General features: G+C 39.1%; 2 protein-coding genes and 1 long non-coding RNA gene across 5 annotated transcripts; 1 reads left to right on the top strand and 2 right to left on the bottom strand.

The window, feature by feature from the left end:
• Positions 1-421: 421 nt before the first annotated feature.
• e2f5 (E2F transcription factor 5) lies at positions 422-12329 on the top strand. Its single transcript, XM_084369440.1, has 8 exons — positions 422-722; positions 2484-2593; positions 2920-3081; positions 4303-4411; positions 5365-5689; positions 9744-9881; positions 10049-10087; positions 11240-12329. Exons 1-8 carry the CDS (start codon positions 594-596, stop codon positions 11314-11316), a joined length of 1089 nt encoding a protein of 362 aa, XP_084225566.1. The 5' UTR covers positions 422-593; the 3' UTR covers positions 11317-12329.
• Positions 12330-15133: 2804 nt separating this feature from the next.
• Positions 15134-22011, bottom strand: ackr4a (atypical chemokine receptor 4a). Of its 3 annotated transcripts, none has more exons than XM_084368356.1 (2): positions 21944-22011; positions 15134-18580 (listed from the first exon to the last, which is right to left on the bottom strand). In XM_084368356.1, the coding sequence occupies exon 2, from the start codon at positions 18544-18546 to the stop codon at positions 17410-17412; it is 1137 nt and encodes a 378-aa protein (XP_084224482.1). In that variant the 5' UTR covers positions 18547-18580; positions 21944-22011; the 3' UTR covers positions 15134-17409. The 3 variants fall into 3 exon arrangements, with proteins under 3 accessions (XP_084224482.1, XP_084224483.1, XP_084224484.1); XM_084368357.1 differs by having other exon boundaries at positions 15134-18531; positions 21944-22010; XM_084368358.1 differs by lacking the exon at positions 21944-22011 and adding an exon at positions 20739-20787 and having other exon boundaries at positions 15134-18531.
• Positions 22012-24874: 2863 nt separating this feature from the next.
• On the bottom strand, positions 24875-25549 carry LOC311266121. Its single transcript, XR_014623663.1, has 3 exons — positions 25361-25549; positions 25221-25276; positions 24875-25101 (listed from the first exon to the last, which is right to left on the bottom strand). It is a non-coding gene; the product is annotated as an uncharacterized lncRNA (long non-coding RNA).
• Positions 25550-26479: the final 930 nt, after the last annotated feature.

The raw sequence follows: 26479 nt of genomic DNA, 5'->3' as shown, positions 1-26479 counted from the left end.
ACTTTTTTAGATGATAACTCAAGTACTATTTGTACGGGCGACTTTCACTTACCAGGGTAATATTTCAACATAAAATCTTAACTTTTACTCAAGCATGACTTTAAGGTACTTTTTACAACACTGGTTTGTAGTTTAAGTATGTGACTGTAAATCAGACTCACTATCTCATAATGTTGATTTATTAGGTCAAAATTCTGTTTTTGTCTTACAAATTGGACAAAGTCTCAAATTACAACCTTTCACCCTATATGTTTTTTTAATCCCTAGTTTTACGTTGATCTAGTTTGTTCTTTTCGGCTTCCGTACAGTCAGGGTGTATTTATACCTGTCTGTCCGGTTGAGAAGAGGGGGGCGGGGTCAAACTCGGGTTGACGGAGGGGTGGGGGTCGCTGACAGGGAGGGCACGAGCAGCACAAGGGTTGCCATGGCAACGGTAACCTAACGTAACGTCCGTTGATTTAAAAACCGTGAAGGTGCTGCCGTCGTCCCGCTGAGGTAACAACAGACTGTGGACGGACAGAAATGTTTCTTATTTGTAGTAAAACACAGGCGGCTGAGTTGAAGTAAGCAGGGCTCTCCTTTAGAGAAAGAAGATGGAGTTTGAGACGACGGAGACTGTTCGCTCGACACCGAGCCGCCACGAGAAAAGTTTGGGGCTCCTCACGATGAAGTTTGTCAGTCTGCTTCAAGACGCGAAGGATGGCGTCCTTGATTTGAAAGTGGTCAGTGAAACGGCGAGGGGGCAGGCTCAGTGTTGGTGTTTGTGGGTTGTTTTCAGGGGGGAATGGACCGGTGCCACCTTCCAGACGGCAGTCTGTGAACAAAGGGGCGTCCGTCACAAATGGAGCCGGTCAGGTGCATTGATTTGTTTAACAGGTGCACTAGCTAGCCGCCATTAGCCTACCCAGTTCTCGTCGTTTGTGTGTTCAGTAACACTAACTTGGAGGCAGTAAAAATGTTGAATACATTTGCAGAGGGTGCGTCCGGCTACCAGTCCAAAAAGATTAAAAGTTTTGAATCGCAATAAATCAGCTGATACTGTACATAAAAAGTGAGGCTAGGGGTCCCATTCATGCTATTTCTCGGACTCCTCTCCCCTAACACTAGTTTTTAAGTAGACTGACGAAACAAACCTAAAGTCAGTCTCATTTAAGTCTACTGTAACCGAGTTTTTGGCATACCTATATGATGGTTCCTGTTTTGAAATCACCCAAGCAGAATTAACCAAAACAAATTAGAGTGAAATTCAATACCTAACTTTGAATTCAGACTCCCCTGAAGGACTCTGGATCCCCAGAGGAGGCATTATGAGGCAACCACTATACCACACCAGCCTGTCTAGGACATACTAAGGAGGTAAAACTATTAAGTAATTTACACAGGAAAAAAGAGCAAAGATTAAGAGGAATTTCTTGAAAATGTCATAATTTTGTGGAGCAAAAGCAGAGATGTTTTCAGCTTTCCTATCCTGATAGTTTTTTGACCTAGCAGGTGTATCTTGTGAGACCCAGGGATGTCCTGACGCACACATTAGGAATCATATTGCAGCACCATCTTCTTTTAAGTCATCCTGCTAATTAGAGCTGCAATAATTTGAAAATTAATCGATAAGTTGACGGACAGAAAATTAATCGGCAGCTATTTTAGTAATTGATTTTGCCTTTTGAAGTGTTTTTATTTAAAGAACACACACAACTCTCTGCTTCCAGCTTCTCCAAATATTAGGAGTTACTGAAATCTGTTTTATATTATAGTAAACTGAATATCTCTGGGTTGTGGACTGTTGATCGGACAAATCAAGACATTTAAAGAAGTTTTGTTGGAGTCTAAGAGACTGGGAACATTTTTCAGTTTTCTAATGATTTATAGACTAAACAATGGATTGAGAAAATGATTGACACATTAATAATAATGAAAATGTTAGTTGTGTGAATTTTTCCCTTTTAAAAGTTTATTTCCTACTACTAGCCAATACTAAGCTCTAGAAATTGATAGTTGATCTTGTCATTTTTAAAACCCTATGCTTAAACATTATGATTGTGGTAGACTTCTTGTACCATCCATGTAGCTGCCCTCAGTGTCTCTTTGCCAAACTTCCCTGAAGTGCCCTCCTCAAATCTGCCTCCTATTCATCACAGTGATGGGTAGTTTTCCCTCTCTTCTTGCGCGCCAAAGCTGGGTAATGTTTACACAGCAGGCTCCTTAGACCCTTTCCCTCCTCCTTCCTCCTCCTCCTCGCTATTGTATAACTGTCCTCTTCTGCCAAGAGGTTGTATTTGATGTTTGTTCAGCTTAATTTGCCAAATCCTTAATGTGTTGGCTTTGCCCGAGTCTCTTTTTTCACCTCAAGATGTGTTTGCCACAGAAATGTCTAGTTTCATGTTGATGCCTGGTGTAAGTGTCTGAGGTATCTTATCAACAAAGGGTCATATTAAGCTGCCACTGAGAAGACCCTTTATGGAAATGTATGTCTGAATTAACAGGCTGCGGACAGCTTGGCAGTGAAACAGAAGAGGAGGATATATGACATCACCAACGTACTAGAAGGAGTGGGGTTGATTGAGAAGAAAAACAAGAACATAATCCAGTGGAGGTTTGAAACTTTTCATGTAATATTCACATTTGAGGAACGGTGAAGTGTTTTCTACATTTTTAAATGACTTGATTATCTTTTGAACTTTAAAATGGTGTGGGTGTAAAACATCTTTCAAGAACTTGCTTTGCTACTCTACATGAAAATCAGTATCTTTCTCACCTAGGCTCAGCATCTGATGAATTAAAAAAAAAAAAGCAGCCAAGCTAATTTTATGTTGGCTAACCTTCTAAATACTGAGCAGCACTGGCAAAACATCACAAATATATGATTTGTATCTTCGCCTTGCACTTTCTCCTCTCATCTGTTATCTTTCGTGTGTCCAGGGGAGAGAACTCAGGCAGCCAAACTCAGGAGGTGGTGGAGCAGGTAAAGGCTTTGAAGGCCCAAATCTCTGAACTGGAGGCCCAAGAGAAAGAGCTGGACAACCAGAAGGCATGGCTAGAGGAGAACATCAAACACCTCAACCACGACCCCTTCACCAGTGCATATCCTTTTATGGCAATCTGACAGTTTGATTTTGTATTTTTTTTCTTTGGACTGTCGCAGTAAATCTGACCACTCCAGCAGCATTAAGCAACTTAAACAAATCATCCACACAATGTTACGTTATAATTTGCTCACATATGGCCAATAAAAAAGTGAGTAATACATGTAAACTGCTACAAACTGTTACATAGAGCGCCTTTAAGGTCCCTGTAATAAGTCTTTTTTTAATATGAAATAAGTCCCTTTTAAGTCTATATAAGATGCCATTGATATTACCATTGATTAGACTATTAGACTAACCCTAACCCTAATTTTAGCATCATAAATGTATATTGTGAAATAATAAGACGTTTATAAGGACTTATAAGAAACTTGTTAGCAGTTTATAGATGCTGGGTTCTTATAATGGTTAATATTATTAGCATTACAAACATTGAGTTTAACCAACTTGCCTATTATTATGTCATTGTTTAACCTCCACTAAGCTTTTTTTGTTGCTTTATTCAGATCAATACTTTATAATGCATGTATTAGCAATTAACAATTTTTTATTAACGGTTAACTATGCTTTTTTGCAGCTACTGGGACTATAGTGAGATGAATCCCTTTATTAACATAAAAAAAACAACTTTTTTTGCTCTTACAGTCAACATTTCTTCTAAAGATTTCAAGGCTATGCATCAGGGGGCTCAGGCTGGAATTGAACCTCAACCTTATTATATTAATAAGCATTTTATAGGGACTTATTATAATGATTATAATTATTACAAGGACCTTTTAATATAAAGCATTACCTGCTGGGGCAAGTTGAAAGTGGACACATCTCCATTCCTACAAAAAGCAACGTACTGTTGGACTGAACATATGAAGAGTTGAAAATATTAACGGGCGAGGCTTTGCCTCTGATGTCATTACAGTGAAATTTCACTCAGTTCACTTGGTATTCTGGATTTCTTTTGTGTCTCTCTACAGTTTGTAATTCTACCCCTCTTGGTATCCCATCTATTCATTTGAGAGGATAAATCCCTACTTGGTTCTTATTGAACAGAGAAAAGGCTTCAAAGGGAGGATTATGAATATAATTGCTATTGTCAGTTGTGAAATCACAGCCAGGCTAATCCTGACTTGCACAATGCTCACAGTCTGGTGTTTCCAGTTTATGGTCTCCATTTCCTCCCACAAGTAATCCCGTTCCTGTTTCCCTAACACCACCTCTCCACTTATAAATTTGTGACTCATGAAGACGTCTGCAATGCCTTCAGTGGAGACACTCTTCTTGCTGTAATGGCTCCTGCTGGGACTCAGCTGGAGGTAGCGCTACCTGAAATGGTTTGTCACACAAGCTTTTTTTTATTGCTTGGGATACATGGAATATTGTTTGCACGATGTTAATGATAATAGTCACTGGAAAGAAGGACATTCACCATTTTTTTATTCCTTGTTTTCTATAGTAAACCACATGTAGCCTCTTTATAAAAGAAGGCTAATGTGATAATTTGTTTCTCGTGGCATATGAAGTCTAACTGGAAAAGAAAACAATCATGCTGGATTATCAGCACATTTGCTGCGTATTTGCTGTAACACTAATCAACATAGTGTCATTAACTGACGCATAACCTTGTGTAGCAGTCCAATATAATGTTTGGGGAGATTGTTTTCAAACTTACCTTACTTGCCAAGTTCAGCTTTATATGACACCTGCTTAGGATCTCCTAAATTAGATACTTACGGCCACTTGGGGGCAGCAGACAAAAGCTGAGAACACAACACTTTTCACCTTTTCTGTTGATATGGCGAGTAAAACATTGCCATTCAAACATCCAGCAGATTCGGAGTAACGTAGTATTAATTTGAGATCATATTTTGGCCATCATATTGATATAGATCCAGTATTAACGCTCTGTTTATTGTCCTCTGGACCACTACTGATTGAACTAACTAACTCTTTAGCTGCTATATGCTCTACTATGTTAACCAGCTAGTCTAAAGTCTGTCTGCTGTTTGGTGCAGAGCAGGTAGTGATGGTTTTTAGAACTTTTTCATTGGAAAAATATATCTACTGCAGATGGAAATGAACAGTGACAGTGAACCAAGACTTCAAAGCTGCAGGCTGTAAAATCCATAAAATGAGCTGAATGATGCTAAAATATTCCGTAGAAATCAGGAAAACTACAAGCAGCTGCTTTCACGTACAAGTAGTAATCAGATCCATTGTGTATATAAAAATACTGGATGTAGCTGAGTAATGACAATAAACATGTCACCACACTGTTGCTCCACAGGGCCAGAGTGGTCAGAAGAAGTACCAAGTGAACCTACGCAGCCACTCAGCTCCCATCCAGGTCATGCTCATCAACAGGGATTCAGACTCCACAATACCTGTGGTCTTCTCTGTGCCGCCCACTGACGACATCTGTCCAGTGCCAACTCCACCCAGCACCCCTGCAAGCCTTCAGAGGTTTCCTCTGTTAACGTCCATGTACTCAACCTCCAACACCACCTCCTCCTACTGCAGCCAGGACTCTCTCTGCTCAGACCACCAGATGGTGCTACCAGAACATGATGAAGTGCTGACGCCATCTTCCACTCCTGTTGACTTACATATGGGTAAGGACAGGGACCACCTGAGACCCACCATATGCATTGTTACTGACTTTTAATGGCTTCTCTTAGGCTGCAACGAATAACATTTAGAAGATAAAAGCTTAGCTTTACTCTCTGTAATTTCAATATTTTGTGCCAGAAAGAATTAAATGATTAAGGCCAGCTTCAATAGCTAAAAAAAACTTATAGAATCTTGGTGATTGGAAGAAATATTTAAATAGTTAATCAATAGTAATGCTAAGGGAAAAAAAGAAAAAAACAGCCCTCACAAGAAACTAATCTCTTACAAATTGAATAAATAGTGGCCTAAACAGAGAAACTAGCTTTACCAGACCAACCCACAGTAGTCACACTGTGGCAGTTTCTTTTAATTTCACAAATTCTCCACCCCATGAGTCAGCGATGGCATTACTCCCACTTGGTGCTGACAATAACCACTTGGTTTAGTGTCATGTCATAAAAACTGACCTATCCCTCCTATCCTCTTGTGACAAGTAAGATGAGACAAACCTACACCTTCATCACTCTTGTTGGTTCCTTGAGGTACGTGACCTCTTGAAATTTCCATAAAAAGCTTACTTTATCTCGAGCAGTGGGTGAATCAGAAGAAATAAGTGAACATCTGGTTGAGAGTGCAGATCTGTCATTGTGTGTTGTAGCAGAAATCAGGAGAAAAAACAAATAGCATGGGCTAAATAACCTACAAACATGTAAATTATACAGAGGACTCATACAGTACACCTTCATTGCCTGTAATGAGACGGTAGACTAAATATTAGACCTTCCAGCATAAACCAGTATAATGCAAAATGACTGATTCCTTGAATCGACACCAACGCAATTCAACAAAAACTGAACTATAATCCAATAGGATTTATTATTGAGATGTTGTATTAGACTGCATTAGTTTAAGCACTGGTGTAGCTAATAAACCGGCAACTGAAATCTCTTATACTGTATGTGGTAATACTCTGCAAGCAGAGACAAGTTTTCGAAACTCTTGTCTTGCATTCAAAGACGCTATCATGTCCAAAAACTGAAAGTATTGCAAGGCTGAACTGGGTTGTTAGGAAATCAAATCGTGATGACAAACATAAAATGACCCTGGGAAATAAATCATGCGAATACTGGCTGATTTGTTGCTATAAAAAAGTTTGCCTTCTACCAGCTGACTCAGCTGATCTCCACTTGTCCTGACAAGAACAGGAAATATGACAAAGTCTCTTCTTCCACTTGTGTCAGCCATAATGGCTTAGCTATCTCACACAAGTTAGTCTCAGAAAGTCGTCCTTTTCATAGTGCAATTTAAGTTCACCATCACACAATGGTTGCCTGTACCACAACAAAAAAATCGGAGATGCTATGCTGTAGAAAATGGTCAGTTTTAAGAATTTAGCTAAAGCCTGCAAAAGCGCAGATGTGCTAATTTCAGTGACCATTTTATTTGCATTATACACATCATAAAACAAGATACTGTGTGGATACAAAAGCTACAGATAAACTGACAAATGCCAAGACATTAAAAAGTCAAACCCAATGTTTTGAGTACCTAAAATTCTTCCTTCTTGAAATTGGATTGCAAAGCATCTAAGAAAATTGAATTGGGGGGGTTCAACTTCTCCTTTCATAAATTGTTTCCTCAATCAACCTTAACTCGTTAATGTTCTCTCTAATTTCTTCTGCATGAAATGCTCTAGTTTGGCAGCTCAGAAACAAGAATACTAGAAAACTTTCACAACAGAGAGCAACAACATCGTTAGGTAAAGCACTTATGATTTGATTGCAGCATGTTTTTACAACAGTAGATTTGATTGTAAAGAAACATTTGTGGATAGAATTCGATTGGCCCAAAACAAGTGAACTGTTATCTTGTTGCATAGACAGAGAAATGAGAAGGCAGATTTGCAGCACTGTAAATGTGATGTGGAAGAGACATCTTGTATGTGTATCTCACATGTCACCCTGTATTACCAGCAACCCAACCCACGCATCATGTCATGGGAAAAGACTCGGTCTCATGAGTGGGAAACTTTTAGTATGTTTGAAAGGCAAACAGCTTCCTCATCTGGATCTAGGCTTTAGAGAAAAGGATGATTCACTGTTGTAATAAGTGTTTAAGAATAGATAAAACTGGGTAATATGGTTCAACATTGTCAAAGTGAAACTCAGCCAGACCTTCCAGTCAGAAAAAAGAGGAATTAACACAATAGCACGACAGTAGACATTTTTACTTTTATACAACACAGTGTCGGGAACAATGATAAACCAAACATAGTGTTTAGTGTTCTTCACCTTGAGGAAGAGCCAGATACATATAATTTGGATTTACAGGGGGTTATGTGTGGGACTGTTTTCCCAAACATTGGCTCTACCTGGGCGGGCCACCCAGGTTAACTGAGACCCGCACAGGAAGATAAAATGCAGTTCCTCCAGTTTTTTCAATCAATGATGTCATTTTACAGCACACACAGACCATCCGCCCTCCAGCCCCACTCACCTCGTCTCACACACACACGTGCATCATGCAGCATGCGACCGCTCTGGCATTAACAATTTATGCTAAGCTAGGCTAACCAGCTTCATGGACTGAGGTATTAATCTTCTCATCTAACTCTTGGGAAGAAAGTAAACAAGCACATTTCCCCAATATGTCTTTACCTTGCAAGGCAGCTGTGAATCATGAGATCACATGTTCATGTGATCTTGCAAATCCATCTTGTCACGGTTCAACCTATGGGCTTGTGGTTGAACCAGTCAGCCCTCAAATGAGGAACTACTGGCAGCTAGGTATTATTTAGAATGACGACCAACGAGAGAAGCTTTGAAAACATCATTTCTCAAGAGCTTAGCATGATGCTACAGTAGCATCAGTTATGTCAGAACTGGAGAGTATATTTCATAAAAAGCAAAGAACTGCCCACCAAGGTTTTCTCAATGGAGAAGATGTTTTCACTCCTCTCCCAGCTGGCCTTAGTAAGGGCATGGTCACACTATACACAGATACTGGGTGTGAAAGTCGCCTGCTGAGATTTAGCAAAGTTGAACTCCACGCAAAGCGCAGACGTGTATTTGCTCACTTGACTCTTTTATTTTGCACATGTGTGACCGAGAGTTTGATTCATTAACTGGCTCTGCTGGTGGAAGCACTCTCCTACTGTTGATCTGATTGGTTGAAGTTGGCATGTGATAGTCTATCACCTGCCAATATTCTTCAGAAGTGCCTGCCCTTTTCCAAACAATTTCTAGTGGTGGCTTTCTAGATGGTTCTGTGTAACAAATCATCTGACATATCAGGTCAAAAATGTCTTAACTCCCTGCTGGTCATCAGCAGACTTGTGGAATTTTCCTTGGCAATGTGTCAGTGCTGAGGGCTTTCCAATCCACAATTCATCATTTCCACAAGGGGCCTCAAGTGGACTTCTGTGAGCTTAGAGAGTCTGCTTAGGGTGCAGACTTCATCAGATTTCGTCGGAAAATTACCAATAAGATGATACAGACCATTTTTATTTTTTAAGGCATTTACTTTTTTTCATTTTCATTGTATAGGTTTGATGTAGTGAGATGTGATATTGGATGTACAGAATATGGATGGGTTGAATAACTTTTAATTTTTTAGATTCTGCAAAAACAGATAGGAGAAGCCTTTTTTTTCCTTTCACATATCATTCATTCGTTGCCAGTGCCCTGTTGAGAACTGTCCGGAAAAACACTTAGCATTGCGCTACAGCATCAGGAATTTAAATTCATCTCCATGGAAACATTTGAGGTCTCAAGTCCCGTTTTATAGTGCTGCCCAGCACTCTTGTCATGGTACATCATGTAATACAAAAGTCTGAGAGTCGGTCTGCGGTTCTGGAGGGTGCACATTTGGATTGAGCCCTTCTTTAGGTACTTTGCTGTTTCATTTCAACACAGCTGATTGAGGTTGTCTCTCTGCTTCAGATCTTTTTCATCGAGATAATTACACCCTGTAAAGTTGCCAGTTTAATTTCCTGAATGGGGCCTTACTGAATACCTAAGGCTAAGTATTCTTGTTTTACCCTCCTCACTCTTGCAGGTTGTCACAGTCAGTCAGCAGCAGTGTTGGAGCAGCAGCAGATGGACCTGGAGGGCCCAGAGTTCCAGTCTGTGCTGGACATGAGCAGCCTGCTGAAGCTCAACTCTGCTGGAGACCACATGAAGGACGACAGAGAGGGTAAGGCACAGGGATCTGAACACAGTTTATTCTGTAGTTGCATCCAGCAGCTAAGCTTGGGGGCAATTTAATCATTGCTTCACATTTATATTAGTTATGGTTCTGTAAAGGCTGTAAGATGTAAGCTTGCTTTTCTGAAGATGAACATGTTTTAAATTCTCTTGTAGGAACTGTTGACCTGATTGATGAGCTAATGTCCACTGATGGTAAGCATCTGAAAACCTTTCTTTAACTGGTAATAAACATATTTTCTGCTTCAATGCATCATTATGAAGTACATGTTGATTATACAATGTAATGGATCTATCGTTTTGAAACCACTGTCATCGATTCCCTATAAACCTCACTATCCGTATACAATTTTGTTTGTCACCGGGCACGCAATCACCCAGGAAATGGAAAGTTAACTGACGATCCATTTCTATTCTAGACTAAATGATTAAATAAACTTGTTATTTTGTGCTGTGTTGTTATCGGCGAAAATGGAAACGATCTAGTTGTCTTTGCAACAGCAGCGGCAACAATAATACCACTTGGAAATGCTAAAGAGGAAAATTTGTCTGTTGCCAGTTTAACTTAATTTATAAATGAAAAACTGTGGCCACAAATATTGGCATGATGGTGATTTGAACTTGAAATGAAAGAGTCTACAGCCACACTACTGTAGCTGCCCTGAGTGTGTGGCTAGCTGCAATGCTTGGAGCTAAATGGTAATACCATGCTGGCATGCTCATAGAAGATACTAACATGCTTATGTTTAGCAGGTATAATGTTGGACCATGTTCAACATCTTAATGTAGCGTGTTAGCATGCTTACATTTGGTAATTATCACTAATCATAAAGCAAAGCTGAGGATAGTCTGACTCACCTGATGTGAACTTTGGGTATAAACCTATTTCAGGTTCCAGTCCCCTCGTCCTTCCACTCTCTCCGTGTTACCGTTCTGAAAATCCTCACCACTACAGAAAACAATAACAACAACCTCGGAGCTAGCAAACGCTAACGACGTGAATTTAAATAAGCCAGCACCCGTTACCTTTTCTTTTGCAGGGATTTTGCCATTTTAATGCCTTGACTTGCTCCCCCACATGTGAAGTTCCCTGCAGCACTATTTTGTAAGGGCATCCTGTGTTTAGCCCCACCCAAGACGATTGTGATTGATTTAAAGTAATACAAAGAAAACAAAGAAATGTTTCTTTGACCTATACCAGAATGATAATTGGTGCAGCATGACCTTTCTGCAGAGCACTGACACAATGCTGATTAAAGTCAACTTTAATCTACCTATCCATAATCTGTGTTTGTATTTATGTTTTACGGTATTTTTCTTGTTAATGCTCCTTCTCTCCTCACGCAGGTATTGACTACAGCTTCAACCTGGACGACAACGAGGGAGTGTGTGACCTGTTTGATGTGCAGATCCTCAATTACTGAGTGCCAACAGTGCCTCTGCTGTTTGCTTATACAAACTTGGGGAGGACTTTTTTCAACTTAAAGATTGCACAGCTGGGACTTAAATGTACTGTTATCAGAAAACCCTTTACACACATTAGACTTGACCACTGTCTGCCAGATGACCTGTTTGTTATCCTGGCCCTTTGCCTCAGCCAACACAAAACTAAGTGCCTGAATTAGTTTACAATAACACATTTATGTAGCCATGAGACGGTACGTGTCAAATTGGGCTTTTGATGATTTACTGGATAAATATTTACAACATTCCAGAGAAATGGGGTGTGAAAGTAAGCCAGGACAAATCCTTCAATCTCCTACTGACATTTTGCATGTACGTGTCTCTGTATTTTTCCACATCCAGTGGAAGTGGAAGAACTGCTTTACTTTGTTTTAATCAGTTAAGATTGCGACAGTGTTTTCTTCAGCTGACTCACAGTATTGGCCTTTTTCTATCATTTGATACAGGGTTGATGATCTAGTTCAGGGTATACGAGTCATTGTCTTTACATTGAAAGCATATTGTGTAAAAACATAACAAACTCCATAGTTATATTTCATACAAAGGCATATTGTATTTAATGAGTGAATGTTTTGGTTGCGTTCTGTAACCTTGTTCTCGTGTGAAAATACCAGAAAGTTTTCTTTTCTAAATTATTGAGACACTGCCGTTATGGGCCTCTTGAGTTTTTGTTTTTAAAAATTTAAAAAAGTCTTAAGTACAGTTATAAATATATGAATTATTAATATTTTTTACTTAATTTAAAAATAATTCTTGGTTCAAGTTTGAAACTGAAGCTGTTTGACTGCCTTAATCGTCATTTAATAAGTGAATTGGCCATATTTTTGATCTGACATATCAGATGTTAAGAGCCTTAAGTGGAACTTCTGTATATTTATAGTTTTGTTTTATTAAAAGTCATGTTTTTTGTTACAATTTGTTGTTTATTTGCACATTTTTTAAATGTTTTTTCAATAAATGGACATAATCTTGATTTACAATCTTTTCTTTTCCGACAAGTTTAATTTGAAAATATGAAATGAGACAGACAAAACAAATTACTTCAACATGTACTGTACGTTAATTTTGTAAGACTTTGTTGAGAAGAGTTGACATGTTTGTCTTAAACAATACAGAAGGCTTTGTTAATAACACATGAGCTCAAAGTTGAATCCCCAGATTGAGACACTGTTTTTTTTTTCTTTTTTGGCTTAGTAAAATATGTTGCTCCATTGACAGATGGCAAACCTTAAATGGTTTCCCAATGGGACCATATGCGTTCCAGAGCATGACCTGCAGCATCACTTAAACCACTTGATTTTTACCAGCTGGGCTGCAGGAAGAAAAGACATTCAAATCAAACTGTTTTCTTCGAATCGACGAGGAAGTGCTCAAAGTCAGGCAGGCAGTGAACAGTCAAATGTGTTTACATTTTGTCTGAGAGATTAATGACCCGTCAAACCACAGCAAGCATGTGCCTAAAAAGAAGAATACCATCAGAAATGTTAAATATTCAAACTATTTAGTGCTGTGTTTATGTCTTATTTACAACTGGAGACAATGTTTTTATCTGATACAGACAACAGGCTGACAATCCCTCCTGTGTCATTGCCCCCTGACCTTTTATCCACCAAGTCATGTAATGCATTTGCTTCATTCAGTTCCTCCATATCAGATACAAGGTCTGTTCTATTTAAGTGGACACATTTCGACCTATCAGCTATAAAATCCTGGAAGTAATTGTACAACTGAAATCTTTCTCCTTCAGCCTTCAGATTCTACCTACAGGGTTTTTAAAGAATGCTTTCTACTGCACAGCATCAGATCTTGAACAAGTATACCCTTACCTACTCTCATGTTATTTCCCAAAGGCGCTGAAAACTACAGTTATTAAATCACTCTTAAAAATGGGAGGTTTGATATTGACTTGATTCATTTTATGTTTGTTGTTTTCCCGTCAGGATTTTGACTCAAACAGACGGTGGGAAAGTTTCAGTCGTCAGATTACGAGACAAGACTAGTCTGGATTTGACTGGGTGGGACATTTCGGCACAGTGCTTAACTTGTTTGAATCTTATTTTAGAAGGCCGGGGATTACTTTATGTAGACCATAATAACTAACGTTCTCACTTTAAACTATGGCGCTCGAGAATCAGTTTTGCACATGCAGGTTTCCGGGGTTGCAATGTCCAGTTACACTTTCTAAAGAAAGCTTGCTGACAAACAGTTTACATTATGACTTTTTGACTGTTCTTAAAGGACACCTATTATGATTTTTTTTTTTTTTTTTTTTCTCATGTTTAGTGTTTTATACAGGCTCCTGTTTATTAACGGTCACAGTCCACACCAACAGAAGCTGTTCTCTCCCACAGAAAACACTGCTCCTGAAACGTCTCGTCAGTAGTCTTCAATTCTGTGACTTTGTGACATCACACTACGTCACAGTGTCACACATTTGCATTATTTATGCCACGCAGCTAGTGTGGCACGTTAAAAATTGAGTTAGCACGGCCTGTTGTTGTATGCGGTGCTGGCTCAGGCATGTGTGAGCTGACCAATCAGAGCAGACTGGGTAGTCAGCAGGGCGGCCTTAAAGAGACAGGAGCTAAAACAGAGCGTCTCATACAGAGGGAGAATACAGTGCTGCGACACTGGACAGTATGAGAAAACTGATGTGTTTTTTTGAGCATTCAAGCATGTCAACCCATTCTAGTAGTAACCCAAAATAAAATGTACTTAAAGTTGTGAAACAGTTTGGCTCGGTTTAGGGACTAAAACTATCTGGTTAGGTTGAGGAAAAGATCATGCTTTGAGTCATAGTGAGTATGTTACTTACATAAGCTCAGTCACATAAGTTACCTTATTTATGCAACTTAAAAGCAATCAACTCTCTGGGGGAGAAGTCCAGTGTGTGACCCATCCAACCACCCCCTGCCTCTGTTTTTTCTGGCTCTTTATATAGTGTTTTGACGTGCTGTCAGTGGGAACAAGCTGTAATTACACATCTGAGGATACAAAAATGATGTGGAGTTCCTCAAGGCTCTATTCTTGGGCTTCTGCTTTTTAACATCTACATGCTCCCACTAGATAATGGAAAACAACAAAATATCTTACCTTAAATACGCTGCCAAAACACACATTTATGTACCAATATCACGGGTTGACTGGTCCCCATACAAGCATTTAGCAGGTGTATTTAGAAAGTCATCTATTGGCTGTGTTATCAAGTTAAATAAAGATAAAATTGTCTTCATACACTCTTTAAATCTCTTCTTAATGCTTTTCTGTCTTATGTAAATCAATATGAATCGCCCTGTTATCGAAAGTTGCTACTGTATACAAATAATTCCTTTTAAATAAGGCAGTGTCTTGTCTGCCAAGTCTGCAAATGTCGGCAAGATTAGGACTAACACTGACTTATCTTGATATGTACAGTGTCCAGATGCTGGACTTTCCACAAGTGTATGACTAAATGTTTGAATATGTGCAACCCTCCCTCTCTGTGCAGCTACACGTAATATACACAGAATATGTTCTGGGAAAAGTGTTAAAAGAAAACCTTCCTTATCACTTTGTAAAAAGGCTACTTGAGTTGTTTTCCAGTCTGTTGCACTGACTTCTCTGTGTGATCACAGATAAACTGTTAAGTACGTATGCAGTTAATTCATCTCAGATGTTTGGAGGAATTCAGGAAACAACAAAGCTCTGCTTTCCTTCATTAAATCACACTGGATGTAGATCTGGCACAAGAATTTGCAAGAAACACCACCAGTGTAAAAAAAGCTCCCCGGTACATGCTTGAATCTGTGTTGTCTTTTAATTTTCAGGAAATAAAAGTTGTCATGAGCTGAGGAATGAAATGCATGATCAGAAAATACACAGATCAAGTGGAATAATGTTAAAGATCTGCTTCTTCAAGTGGTGCAGGCATGTGTAGTACGTCCGGTTTTATAGCAGATGTGTAGCATCAAGTGGATCAGAAGTATTTACTTCAGTTGATTACAATTTAAACAAGCATCATTTCAAACAAGCAGTTACAAAGTTCTAGCTCATACATAGTTTCACTAATGGATCTTGTTTTTCTTCTTCTATTTGACTGTATAATGCGTCATGACGAGTATCAAGTATCGGCTTGAGTCTTTGCTGTACTTTGTTCTTTGTGGACAGCTGGAAATGTTTTGAATGTCTCTTGTGAAATCCTGGAAGAAGATCTGTTACCTCATTGATCTGGATAAACAAAACCAAATTAAGCTTGTCAGGTGTTCTGCAAAGGAAGTTTTTGATTCTGGTAACACTTTATAACAACAATCATTAATAAATGCTTCATTAAACCTTAGTTATTTGACCTTAAAGTGTAACTCTCGCCAAAATGCAACCTAGGCTTTTTTTGTGAATGTACCCAAGTCAAACCTTTGTGTAAAAGCATAATTACGATGAAAAAGTCACTTAAGATTTACCGTAGTTTCATTTCCGGGTCAAAATCATTTTCAATTGCGTGCTAGGGGCAGCTGTATGGTAACATCAAAATCGCTATTTTTAAAATACTAAGAAGACTCGACACAACATGAAACTTTGCTCGTAGTATCACCAGGGTCTCTACACATGAACACAAGTATTGAGAACATTGTTTTAGAGTTTACAGAGTTTACTAGAAAGAAAGTTTTTTGAACAACTCACGTTAGCAGTAGCAGTAGCCATCCTGCCAGTCGAGATGCGTCGATCCCCGAGTGCGGCGTAACATGGAGGAGAAAGATCCATGTTACGTCGGGGATGCTACCATACAGCTGCCCCTAGCACGTTATTGAAAGTGATTTTGACCGAAAACGAAACTACGGTAAATCTCAAAAGTGGTTTTTTCGTCGTAATTATGTTTTTACACGAAGGTTTGACTCGGGTACATTCACAAAAAAAGCCTATGTTGCATTTTGGCGAGAGTGACACTTTAACAAACAATGAGATGTTTTATAAACCATTGTTTTGAAGCAATTGTTTATAGTGAAGTTGCAGCTGATGTTTATAATACTTTGTGAATGATTAATAAATACTGTGCAGTTTATCCAAAAACATTATTTGAATGGCGATTATAAAGTTGCAACTGACGCTCATAAAGTTTACAAATGTTTAATAAATGTTTATAAAGCATTGAAAGTCACTATCATGCCTACTATAAAAAAAACTGTCAAAACATAAAATATCGTCAGGTCCAAAACTGACAAAACATAAAAGCCAAATTCTCTTTTAGCGACAGCTGCAGCAGCATCGGTCTGTCAGTCCACCACTTTGATCCAAACTGAAATATTTAAACAAACATTGGACAGATTGCCATGAAATCTGGTCCAGACATCCTTTTCTCTCTCAGGATGAAATATAACTTTGTGGACCAAGGTTTAAAAACTGACAAAACAAATCCAAATGAATCCTTTCATTCATCACTCACTTGACAGAGTGAATATTTTCCTTTGCTGCTTGGAAGTGTCATTGGAAGAGACATAAAAACAGGTACATTTATCACAATTTACATGTATTAAATTTTATTGGCCATTTGTGATGTTACGTGAAAAATGAGACCCTCCTGTCTCTCCCGGTTGCCTATACAAGACTTTGGACGATTTGTTTAAGTTGTTTAATGCTGCTGGACTGTGGATTTCTTTGTCGGATTTTTCCCGACAGTCCAAAGGATGTGACTTCATGCACATTCTCAATGTAAGAGATGGAGTCCACTAACATAAACTAACAATCGGGGTCGGATCATTCTTAGAATAAATGTTATTTTCATGGCAGAGTGCTGAGGATGAATTGAGGAGTCTCACAGTCTGAGGAAAGAAGCTGTTCTGTCTTCTGGTGGTAAAGAACAGTGATACTTTCTTTCCTTGTAGCTGCTTCAGCAAAAACAAGACCTCACAATAACAACCTCCTGTTTGAAATGTTTTAGTTAGAATGGAATTTTTGTACCAGTTAATGATTTCCACACATTGCGCCTACTGCTGCTGTTTCCTACAAAACAAGCATCCACAAGTTCTTGTATCCACACGTCTAAACTAAATAACTGATTCTGAGACACATTTTTCACTGTCTCATATTGAGAATGTGTTTGTCTCTTGGGATACACTGTGGGCGTTAAAGGACATGTCTATCCCTTCCTCCTCTGCAGGATTCTCTGTCCTCTTCCTCCTCCTTCTCTTCTCTCCAAACCTCTTGGCCACTTTCATCATGTGCTGCCTGAAGGAGGACCCCACGAAGGCGTAGAGGATGGGGTTGAGGCAGCAGTGAGTGAGGGCCAAGCTCTCCGTCACCTGAGCCGCCTGATCCAACACTTTACTCGTCCCGCAGTGGGTCACCAAGGCGTAGACTGAGTCCATCGCTCTGTACACCTTCAGCACGTTATAAGGCAGCTGAGTGACCACAAACACCCCCACCACTATCAGGAGAACTCGGACAGCTTTACACTTCTTGCCTCTGCTCTCAATAGGGAGGTCCTTTAGTGCTCGGCCTACGTTCCAGTAGCAGATCACCATGACCAGGAGAGGAAGCAGGAAGCCCAGCAGCACCTCTGCCATCTCCAGGGCAGCTTTCCCCCCTCTAGCCATCGACGAAGGGTAGATAGCCAGACAGATGTTCCTATTAGACGCCCATCTCACCTCTGAGAGAATCAAATCAGGAAGACCGAGGATGAAAGCTGTCGCCCAAACAACTAAACACATCCTCCAGCAGTGTCTCCTGCAGAACATCCTCTGCAGCCACCCTCTTTGGTCTCTACCCTGCGCCCTGGCTAACGCTAAGTACCGATCCAGGCTAATGCAGGCCAGCAGCATCATGCAGCAGGTGAAGTTGACCGTGTAGCAGACCGACACGATCTTACAGACGACCTCCCCCAGCTCCCAGCCCCTCGCCGCATCCGCAGCCCAGAAAGGCAGCGTGAAGAGCAGCAGCAGGTCGGCCACAGCCAGGTGGGTCAGGAAGATGTCCATCATGGTCTTGAGGCGTTTGTGGTAGGCGTAGACGGCCACGACGGAGGCGTTTCCTGCCAGGCCCACCACCAGACACACAGTGTACATGACGGGGAGGAAGACCCCTGCGAAGGAACGGACGTCACCTTTCTCACAGAGGGTCGGGTAGTCATCGTAGCTGAAGTTGACGCTGATGTTTTCATGGTAGTGGTAGTCCTCCTCTGAGACGTCCATGATCATCAGATGAAGCTGTGAGGACGACATTTTGAATTACCTCTTTATCTAAAGCCACAAGCAGCTGGAGTCCATTCCCACCAGTTAAAGAAAAAAAATGAAAATAAAATGAAAAATTAGCCCTGATGAAAAAAATGTATATTCCCATGGTGAGTCATAATTATGAGATAAAAAGTCAAAATAATGAGATAAATGTTGATTCAGAATTTTCCATATGAGCCGGTGTCTGGACTTAATATTCTCATAACAATAAAGCTTTCAGAAAATCTGTCTTTGTTTTACAGCTGGACTGGAGCTAGAAATGGCCCCAGAACAGGAAAATGGAAATGAAACAAACCTCAAGTTTGGGGAGAAACATCTGAAGTAGGAACACTGAAGTCCGTAAATGATTTTGTGATTGTAGTTATTCTTGCACCCTGATAACATCGACGTCAACACACTCTACTTGTTGACTTTTGGATATCGTGTCCTGACCTGAATTGAACCTTCCTGTTTTACCGTCACTAAGATAAATAATGTGGGTTTCCGCCTCCCTTCAAAGGAGTTCAAAGGACAGAGGAAGATACTGTACAAAGTTTACACAAGTGTAGGTTGGATAAGCGATCAAATTTCCCTTGAGATCCCCCATCTGAGATTTCTCCTCTTTCTGAATTAACATGCTGGAGATGAAGGCTTTTGAGTGACTGATTAGTAAAGTACTTCTCAAACTTTTTACATGACTGAGAGTACCACATCCCTGTTTGACCACCATTGCTGGAACTAAGTTCATTTACTGAATTACTGCTGCCCTCTGTGTGAATTCAACAAGACGCCAATTCTTACATATTGCACCTTTAGCCCTCACGCAACTGTTGATACATTTTATGTTTTTTTACCTTCATTATTTGGGATCATTTTGGCTGTATTGATTCACATTGTATATATTTTTTTCTTTTAATTTCAACCTCAGCTCTTATAAATGTCTATAACACACTGTGTATATTAGAGGCAGACAGCCAACCCACTGTCAGTACAGCATAAAACCATGCATCCCATATTATCAAGCTTTCATCTTGTGGCTGTATTTTGTACTTTATGTGATGATAGCTACGTGGGGAATGAATATCACGTTTTGTTTGAGTGTAAAAACACAAATATTGTTAATAACAGAAAGAAATATTAATATTTGCCAAAACACTTTAATCATCCGTCTATGTTTAAACTTAAACTGTTATTGCTGACTGATAAAGCAAAGCTTGTATGTAAACTAGAAACATTTTGAGTAATGTTTTGCCTTTCTTTAAATAAATTGGCTTGTGCTGGGAATCTATTCTGGTTGTTTATTACTGTATTATGCTTTTGTTTTGTGTTTGTACTCCTCACCAGTCAGCTCTTCTGGTCCATCAAAACCAGTTAGTGGAGCGACTGACAGCTATATGAGCTGCCCGAGCCTACAGTCTCTGCCATTACTACATCTTTGGAGCGTAACGTTCTGTGTGTAGTGTAACAATCTCTTCAAAGTCTCAATACTTATATATACTGTGTTTATGAGCTAACACAGAAGTCCATAATGAAAAAAAACAAACTCCCTCCTCTTTTTTTTCTCCTCACCCCTGGCCCTAATACTCTACTGTAGATAAAGACCACATTTAGCACAAAAAAAATGCTCAATGTCAAATACTGCCATAAAAAGTGAATATAACATTTTTTGTGTATTTTCTTTATTTTTTCATTAAAAAACCCAGTTGCATCATGTTAAAAAACTGGTATTCAAAGGGTTAACATCCTGAAAATGAATGAATATTTGGTAGTTATGATCAGGACTGATGTTGGTTGAAAAATGTAACCCAGTGAAAGTTGTAAATAATATTAATTTATAGTATTTTTATGGCAGTTTCTGAGACATTTTTTTGTTGTTGTACTAAATTTGTTTTTTAACAGCTGTATGAGGGTTAAGTGACTTTACAGAAGGCTGCTTTAGTAAATAGTCACATCCCACCACAGAGGAAATGTTATGGACACTACCAGCATTAAGCAACGTTAATATGGTTATGTTGAAGTAAATCAGCGGCACAGACTGCACCCTGTCAAAATGCAACAAACGCTTCACATCTTCCTCCCTTGAACCAACCCTGCATGAACCGGGCTGCAGCTGAAGTGTTACAACAAAGACAGATACAGATAATAACAACAATAATAACAATAATAATAATGTTGCTGCGTGATCTCTGATAGATACTCACGATGTTTTATTCACCAGTCTGTCCCGGAGTGACTCATGGAGGCTCCAAAGTTTCTGTTTTTTAACAATGTTTCTCGGAGGGTTCGTTTAATTCGACGCCCAGGACGCGCAGCACACGTGGGCGGGGACTTACAGACAGGACCTTCGACTTCACCACAGATAAGATTTGGCTTTGAAAGCAGTGAATGTGTCTTCTGTAAAAGTGATGTTGAAACAGTAGAGCAGCTACTTTTTCATGCCCCCATACCCAGCTATACTGGAGAAAGTTAGCTGGGTAACGACATTACAACAAAGCCTGTTTTAGATCATAATAGTATCGTTCACGGCGTCTTATTAAAGGTGCACTATGTAGTTTTGGGGAAGAATTTTAAATAAGAAGAGAAATATCTTCATTAACTGATTATTTTATGCATAAACGATCTCTCTTTGTTTTTATGACTGAATAAACTGAATAAACAAACTGACCTCAAAGGACAACACAGTTTCATACTGTGGCGGACCCTGCCACCTATCTAGCTTCAAACGTTGTGTTCTGGGGACCTTATTTTCCTCTGAGAACAGCTTGTTTATTCAGTAACGGAAAAAATATATATCTCCGAGTTTATATTATTACCTCGTTAAGATTGTAATATTTAAATTTTTTCTCCAAAACTACATGGTGCTTTTAAACTTTTTAATTTAGCTTAAAAAACTAGACCTCTTAAGGTCTTAAGGTCTAAACTAAGCCCCTAAAAGTGATGAAGTCCAAAACTGCAAAGATCTCTGTGTATTATTAGAAAATGACATCACCAATGAAATACTATGATCTATGCTTATTTGTATTTTTATTTCCTATTTTCTTTTTTTTTAATGTTTTTTCTTTTTTACCTTTTGCTGCACCGCTGCTACTTAAGTGCATTGCTTTGTGTAAGCATGGTAATATCTTCTCTCATCAGAGCTGTGATGGCAGGACAGTACAGAAAGAGAAAATAATCAACCCCACACAAGATAAAGGGGAAACACTTGGAAACACTTGGAAACAATTTTTTTAATTTTTTTTTTAATTAATTGATTGATTTTTTATTCTACAAAAAACCAGATAGAGCTGCCATCCTGTATCTTATGCACCAGCTAAAGATAAGCTACATAAAGCATTTACAGCTCAGTATGAAAATCATTCTGACTTGGGTCAAATAGCAGTTAAACCAGTACAGAAATCAGTCTTACCTTCAGTCCCTGCTTTGTTTCTCTGACCAGCGAGTCTGGAATCAGTCCAGTTTAAAATCCAGTCTTGTGGCTCCACACGCTGTGAACAAGCTTCTGAGAATGATGACTCAGAGAGTCCGCGAAAGAAGCCAAGTGACATGAGACAGAAACCAAATCACGACCAAACCCTCTGCTTGAGGTGTTTATTGAGGAAACGACTTTTTGGTCTTTTTAAACATGCAGGAACATGTTTACACTGACACAAGATCAGATATGTTGACAGCATTTCAATAGCAGAGGATCAACACAACAATTAGTATTACACATATGCCATTACAAACTTTACTGTTTATGTAAGCTTGCATTTCTGTGAAATGCAAAAAAAAAAAGAAAAGAATTAACATTGTATCTCAATAATGCAATATCATATGTATTTTGGAGGCACTTAAAGCAAGGACCTGTGGTGTCTTGTCCTGTGTTTATTTTTACATCCACACCCTTATTAATAACTGCACTGCAACTAAAGTGTGTCTTTTGAACGCTTCCTTCTGTTCTGGGTCCCCCAGAGGTCAAAGGTGGAGCTGCACCACCCAGCAACAGCTCTGATTGACAGAGGAAACCACATACTCAAGTCAGCGTAGAGAAAAGTATGGAAGCCCTGAGAGGCAGGTGCAAATGTTATTTTTCTGGCGATCCATTTTCTAAGTCTGATCTACATTATTGTGGTCAAATGAAGAGAGAAAAAAAGAAAGTTTGAGAGGATAATCTTTCTAAGTTCCCTTTTTTCTTTCCATCTGTGGAAATGTGAAAAAATAACAAAACAATTCTTATTTAGTTAATAATCAAATTATTGCACATTACATAAGCACTTGAGCATACAGCGTATTCATGTCCACTCCTCTATGTAGCATGGCGGACCTGGAAAAGCTTGTTTTGAACTTCTGTCGTTTGAATGCAGCCGTGAAAGCGTCTGTTCCCATCATGTTACTGCAAGATGCTCTTTATTTCCTTATGCCCCGGTTGGTCAGTGGTCTAAAGGATTGAAGACAGAGAGAGATACTTTAATTTAAACAACAGCAAACTCATACAGCTGTCATCAAGTGATGAGCACACTGAGAATTGAATTTCACTCAAACTAAAGCAGCAACCTTATCTACTCTGCCGAAAATGTTGCATCCCCTTGGTCTTTTCCAACAGCCCAGCCAAGATCTGGGCTCCAGTGTTGCTGCTGGGCGGCGTCCCTACAAAACAAAGTGAACAAATAAAGCATTAAATCCACAGAAAACTACCTTCTTCAGTCAGAGACCAGCAGTGGGTCTTCTTACCAGATCAAGAGGCAGTTTTTGATTATCTTCCACCAGAGCGGCTGCATCAGTAGCAGTGAAGGCTGTGATGAGCAGGAAAGACAAACACAACAGGACCAGCAGCACACCTTTCTCCATGGCTGATGAATTAAAGAGTCTGACACACACACAGGTCTTAATATACTGAGTGCCAGCCAACCACAAAAGTGGAAGCAACAGCATACCAACTCTTTACATCATCGGAAAGACGTCAGGGAAAAGTTTAATGAGCCACACCTAAACAGAAATATAAGGCTTTTATGTTATTGTGTTTTATTTGTATTTCTTTAATGTGATTTTTGACCTCTTCTAAAATCACTTGTATTCCTTTTACTTGTATTTATTCTCATTGACACTTTGTGGTTTGCATTTTGTGTTTTGGCCTTCTTGTTTGAACTTCTCCTTAATCTGGTTTGGCTCAACGGTTGGGCGTTTACACTATAATGTCTTCCTTAGTGTCCTACTTTTGCTCTGTCTGTCAAAGCACTTCGTAAACTCTGTTTTTCAGTTTTTAACGGTGGTATATGAAATAAAATAATTAATAATATGTTTTGTTTGGGTTGTTTTATAAAAGTGGAAACAGTATATTGCCTTAATTACATTGAATCTCAAGCATAACTTGGGAAATATCAAACTCAGAAAGTAGGTACAGCAGAAATTCAGCTTAGCTTTTGACCAGAATACTTTGGTTACAAGAATTTGCATTAATTGGCAAATTAAAAACCAGTGGTCCCCCCCGGCCACCCCTCAGGGGCACCACTGTCTGGAGTGCACACTTACTGTATCCCCTCACTTATAATGACATCAGGAGAAATTAACCATTGTTATGAACAGAAAACCACCTGTTGTACAAAATCACTTATTTTAATCTATACAGTGAGCCCAGACCAACAGTGCAAACAGTGAACAATCAAAAACACACAGTTTGAATCTACACCACAGGAGCTCCATCATCAATTGACTTGTCAATGATCAGATGCATCAGACACAACAGGACAGCAGTACGAGTCTGTCCATGACCAAGAGTTTAATAGAGCTGTGAAATACACAGGTCAGTATCCACCCACTGCTGACCAACCTCTTAAACTGCTGCTGTGAAACATAAAGGCTGTCTGACTCCATCTAGTGGTCACGTTATGCAGCACTTAGGATAAATAGAGTACATTAAACCACAGCAGACATGACACAACATGTTTGCAGAGATCTTTAATTCTTCTGTCCTGTTTCCTTCATTGATAACTTATTCAGGAACAGACATTTAATGAGAAATAGAGCAGAAATAAATGAATCACTCTGGAAGCAACAGACAAACTCCTGGAGAAAGAGCAAAGAGCAACACCTCCTGCTACACAGCTGAGTGTGTAAAGACAATTAATTTTTTAATCTTAATGTTGTAAGTATTCAAATTCTGAGCTTAAATTTCATCTACATAGTACCCCTTTAAAGCCAGTGTGGTGGTAAAGTACAGAATCATATTGTTTAACCTGAATCAGAAACTTTGATGGCATCCAACACATTTGCAGTTCGAGGCCGAGGAAATAACCTGAGGGATGAGACATCAGCTGTCAGAGATCCTGTTTGTGTGCCAAGCAGAAAACCATACACAATATCTGATTAGAAATCTTTTATTTAGTAAAATATCAAATTACTGCACATTACATAAGCACTTGAGCATACAGTATATTCATCTCCACTCCTTTACGTAGCATGGCGGCTGTGGAAAAGCTTGTTTTTCAGATGCAGCAGTGAAGGAGGCTGTTCCCATCGTGTTACTGTAAGGGGCCCTTCGTTTCCTTAGGCTTTAAACTGAACTGAGGGGATGAGCTTGGGCTCGGGCTAAAGGGTTGGAGACAGAGAGAGAGAGATACTTTATTTTAAACAACAAACTCATAAACCAACTGTCATCAACCTTTGAAGACATCAACATTTCACTCAAAGTAAAGCAACGACCCTACCGCCTGCCAAAAATGTGGCATCCCCCTGGTCTTTTCCAACAGCCCATCCATCCTCCCTACAATACAGAGTGAACAAATAAAGCATTAAATTGACAGAAAACCACCTTCTTCAGTCAGAGACCAGCAGTGGGTCTTCTTACCAGATAAGGACGCAGTCGTCGTGGTGGTTGTTGTTGATTATCTTCCACCAGAGCGGCTGCATCAGTAGCAGTGAAGGCTGTGATGAGCAGGAAAGACAGACACAACAGGACCAGCAGCACACCTTTCTCCATGGCTGATGAATTAAAGAGTCTGACACACACACAGGTCTTAATATACTGAGTGCCAGCCAACCACAGAAGAGGGAGCAACAGCATACCAACACTTTACATAGTCAGAGAGACGTCAGGGGAAAGTTTAATGAGCCACACCTTCACAGAAACATAAGATTTTATTTTCTTGTTTTTTATTTGTATTGCGTTAATGTGATTTTTTTATTCCTTTGACTTGTATCTATTCTCATTGACACTTTGTGGTTTGCATTTTGTGTTTTGGCCTTCTTGTTTTAACTTCTCCTTAATCTGGTTTTGCTCAACATTTGGGCGTTGTCACTATAATGTCTTCCTGAGTGTCCTACTTTTGCTCTGTCTGTCAAAGCACTTTGTAAACTCTGTTTATCTGTTTTTAACGGTGCTATATGAAATAAAATTATTAATAATATTTTGTGTTTGGGTTGTTTTATTTTTTTCATTTTTACTTTTTCTCTGTTTATGAATACTGAAAACATGTTACAATATTTAAGTTCAGACTCCTCAACAATGAACCCTTTTCACCTTTGATTGTCCGCTACTGATGTGTGTGCTCATTACTGCTTTTTAAAGTACCCAGAAGTCATAATTGAGTAAAAGTAAAGATATGATATTAAAATATCACTTTGGTAAAAGTGAAAGTCACCCATTCAAACAATATTTGAGTTAAAGTCATAAAGTATTTGATATTAAATGTACTTAAGTATCAAAAGTACAAGTAAAAGTAAATAAAACATATTTACATTCATGTATTGTACGTACTGTATATTATGGGTCAACTATGGGATCTGATATTCAACATTTTTCTGATTATCAGAATTAGTGTTTGTTTAATCAAATTGCAAATAAAAAAATATTAATATAAAAATGCACTTTGGCTATGATGCAGCCTGTAATCTGTAAAATAACTAGTACCTGAAGTATCAGATAAAGTAGTGGAGTAAAAAGTACAATATCTGCCTCCAAAATATG

This window comes from Pagrus pagrus (genome assembly GCF_965226575.1).
Source record: "Pagrus pagrus genome assembly, chromosome: 12".
Taxonomy (NCBI): Eukaryota; Metazoa; Chordata; class Actinopteri; order Spariformes; family Sparidae; genus Pagrus; species Pagrus pagrus.
The sequence above is the reverse complement of the archived record's forward strand: the minus strand, read 5'-3'. Positions and strand labels throughout refer to the sequence as shown.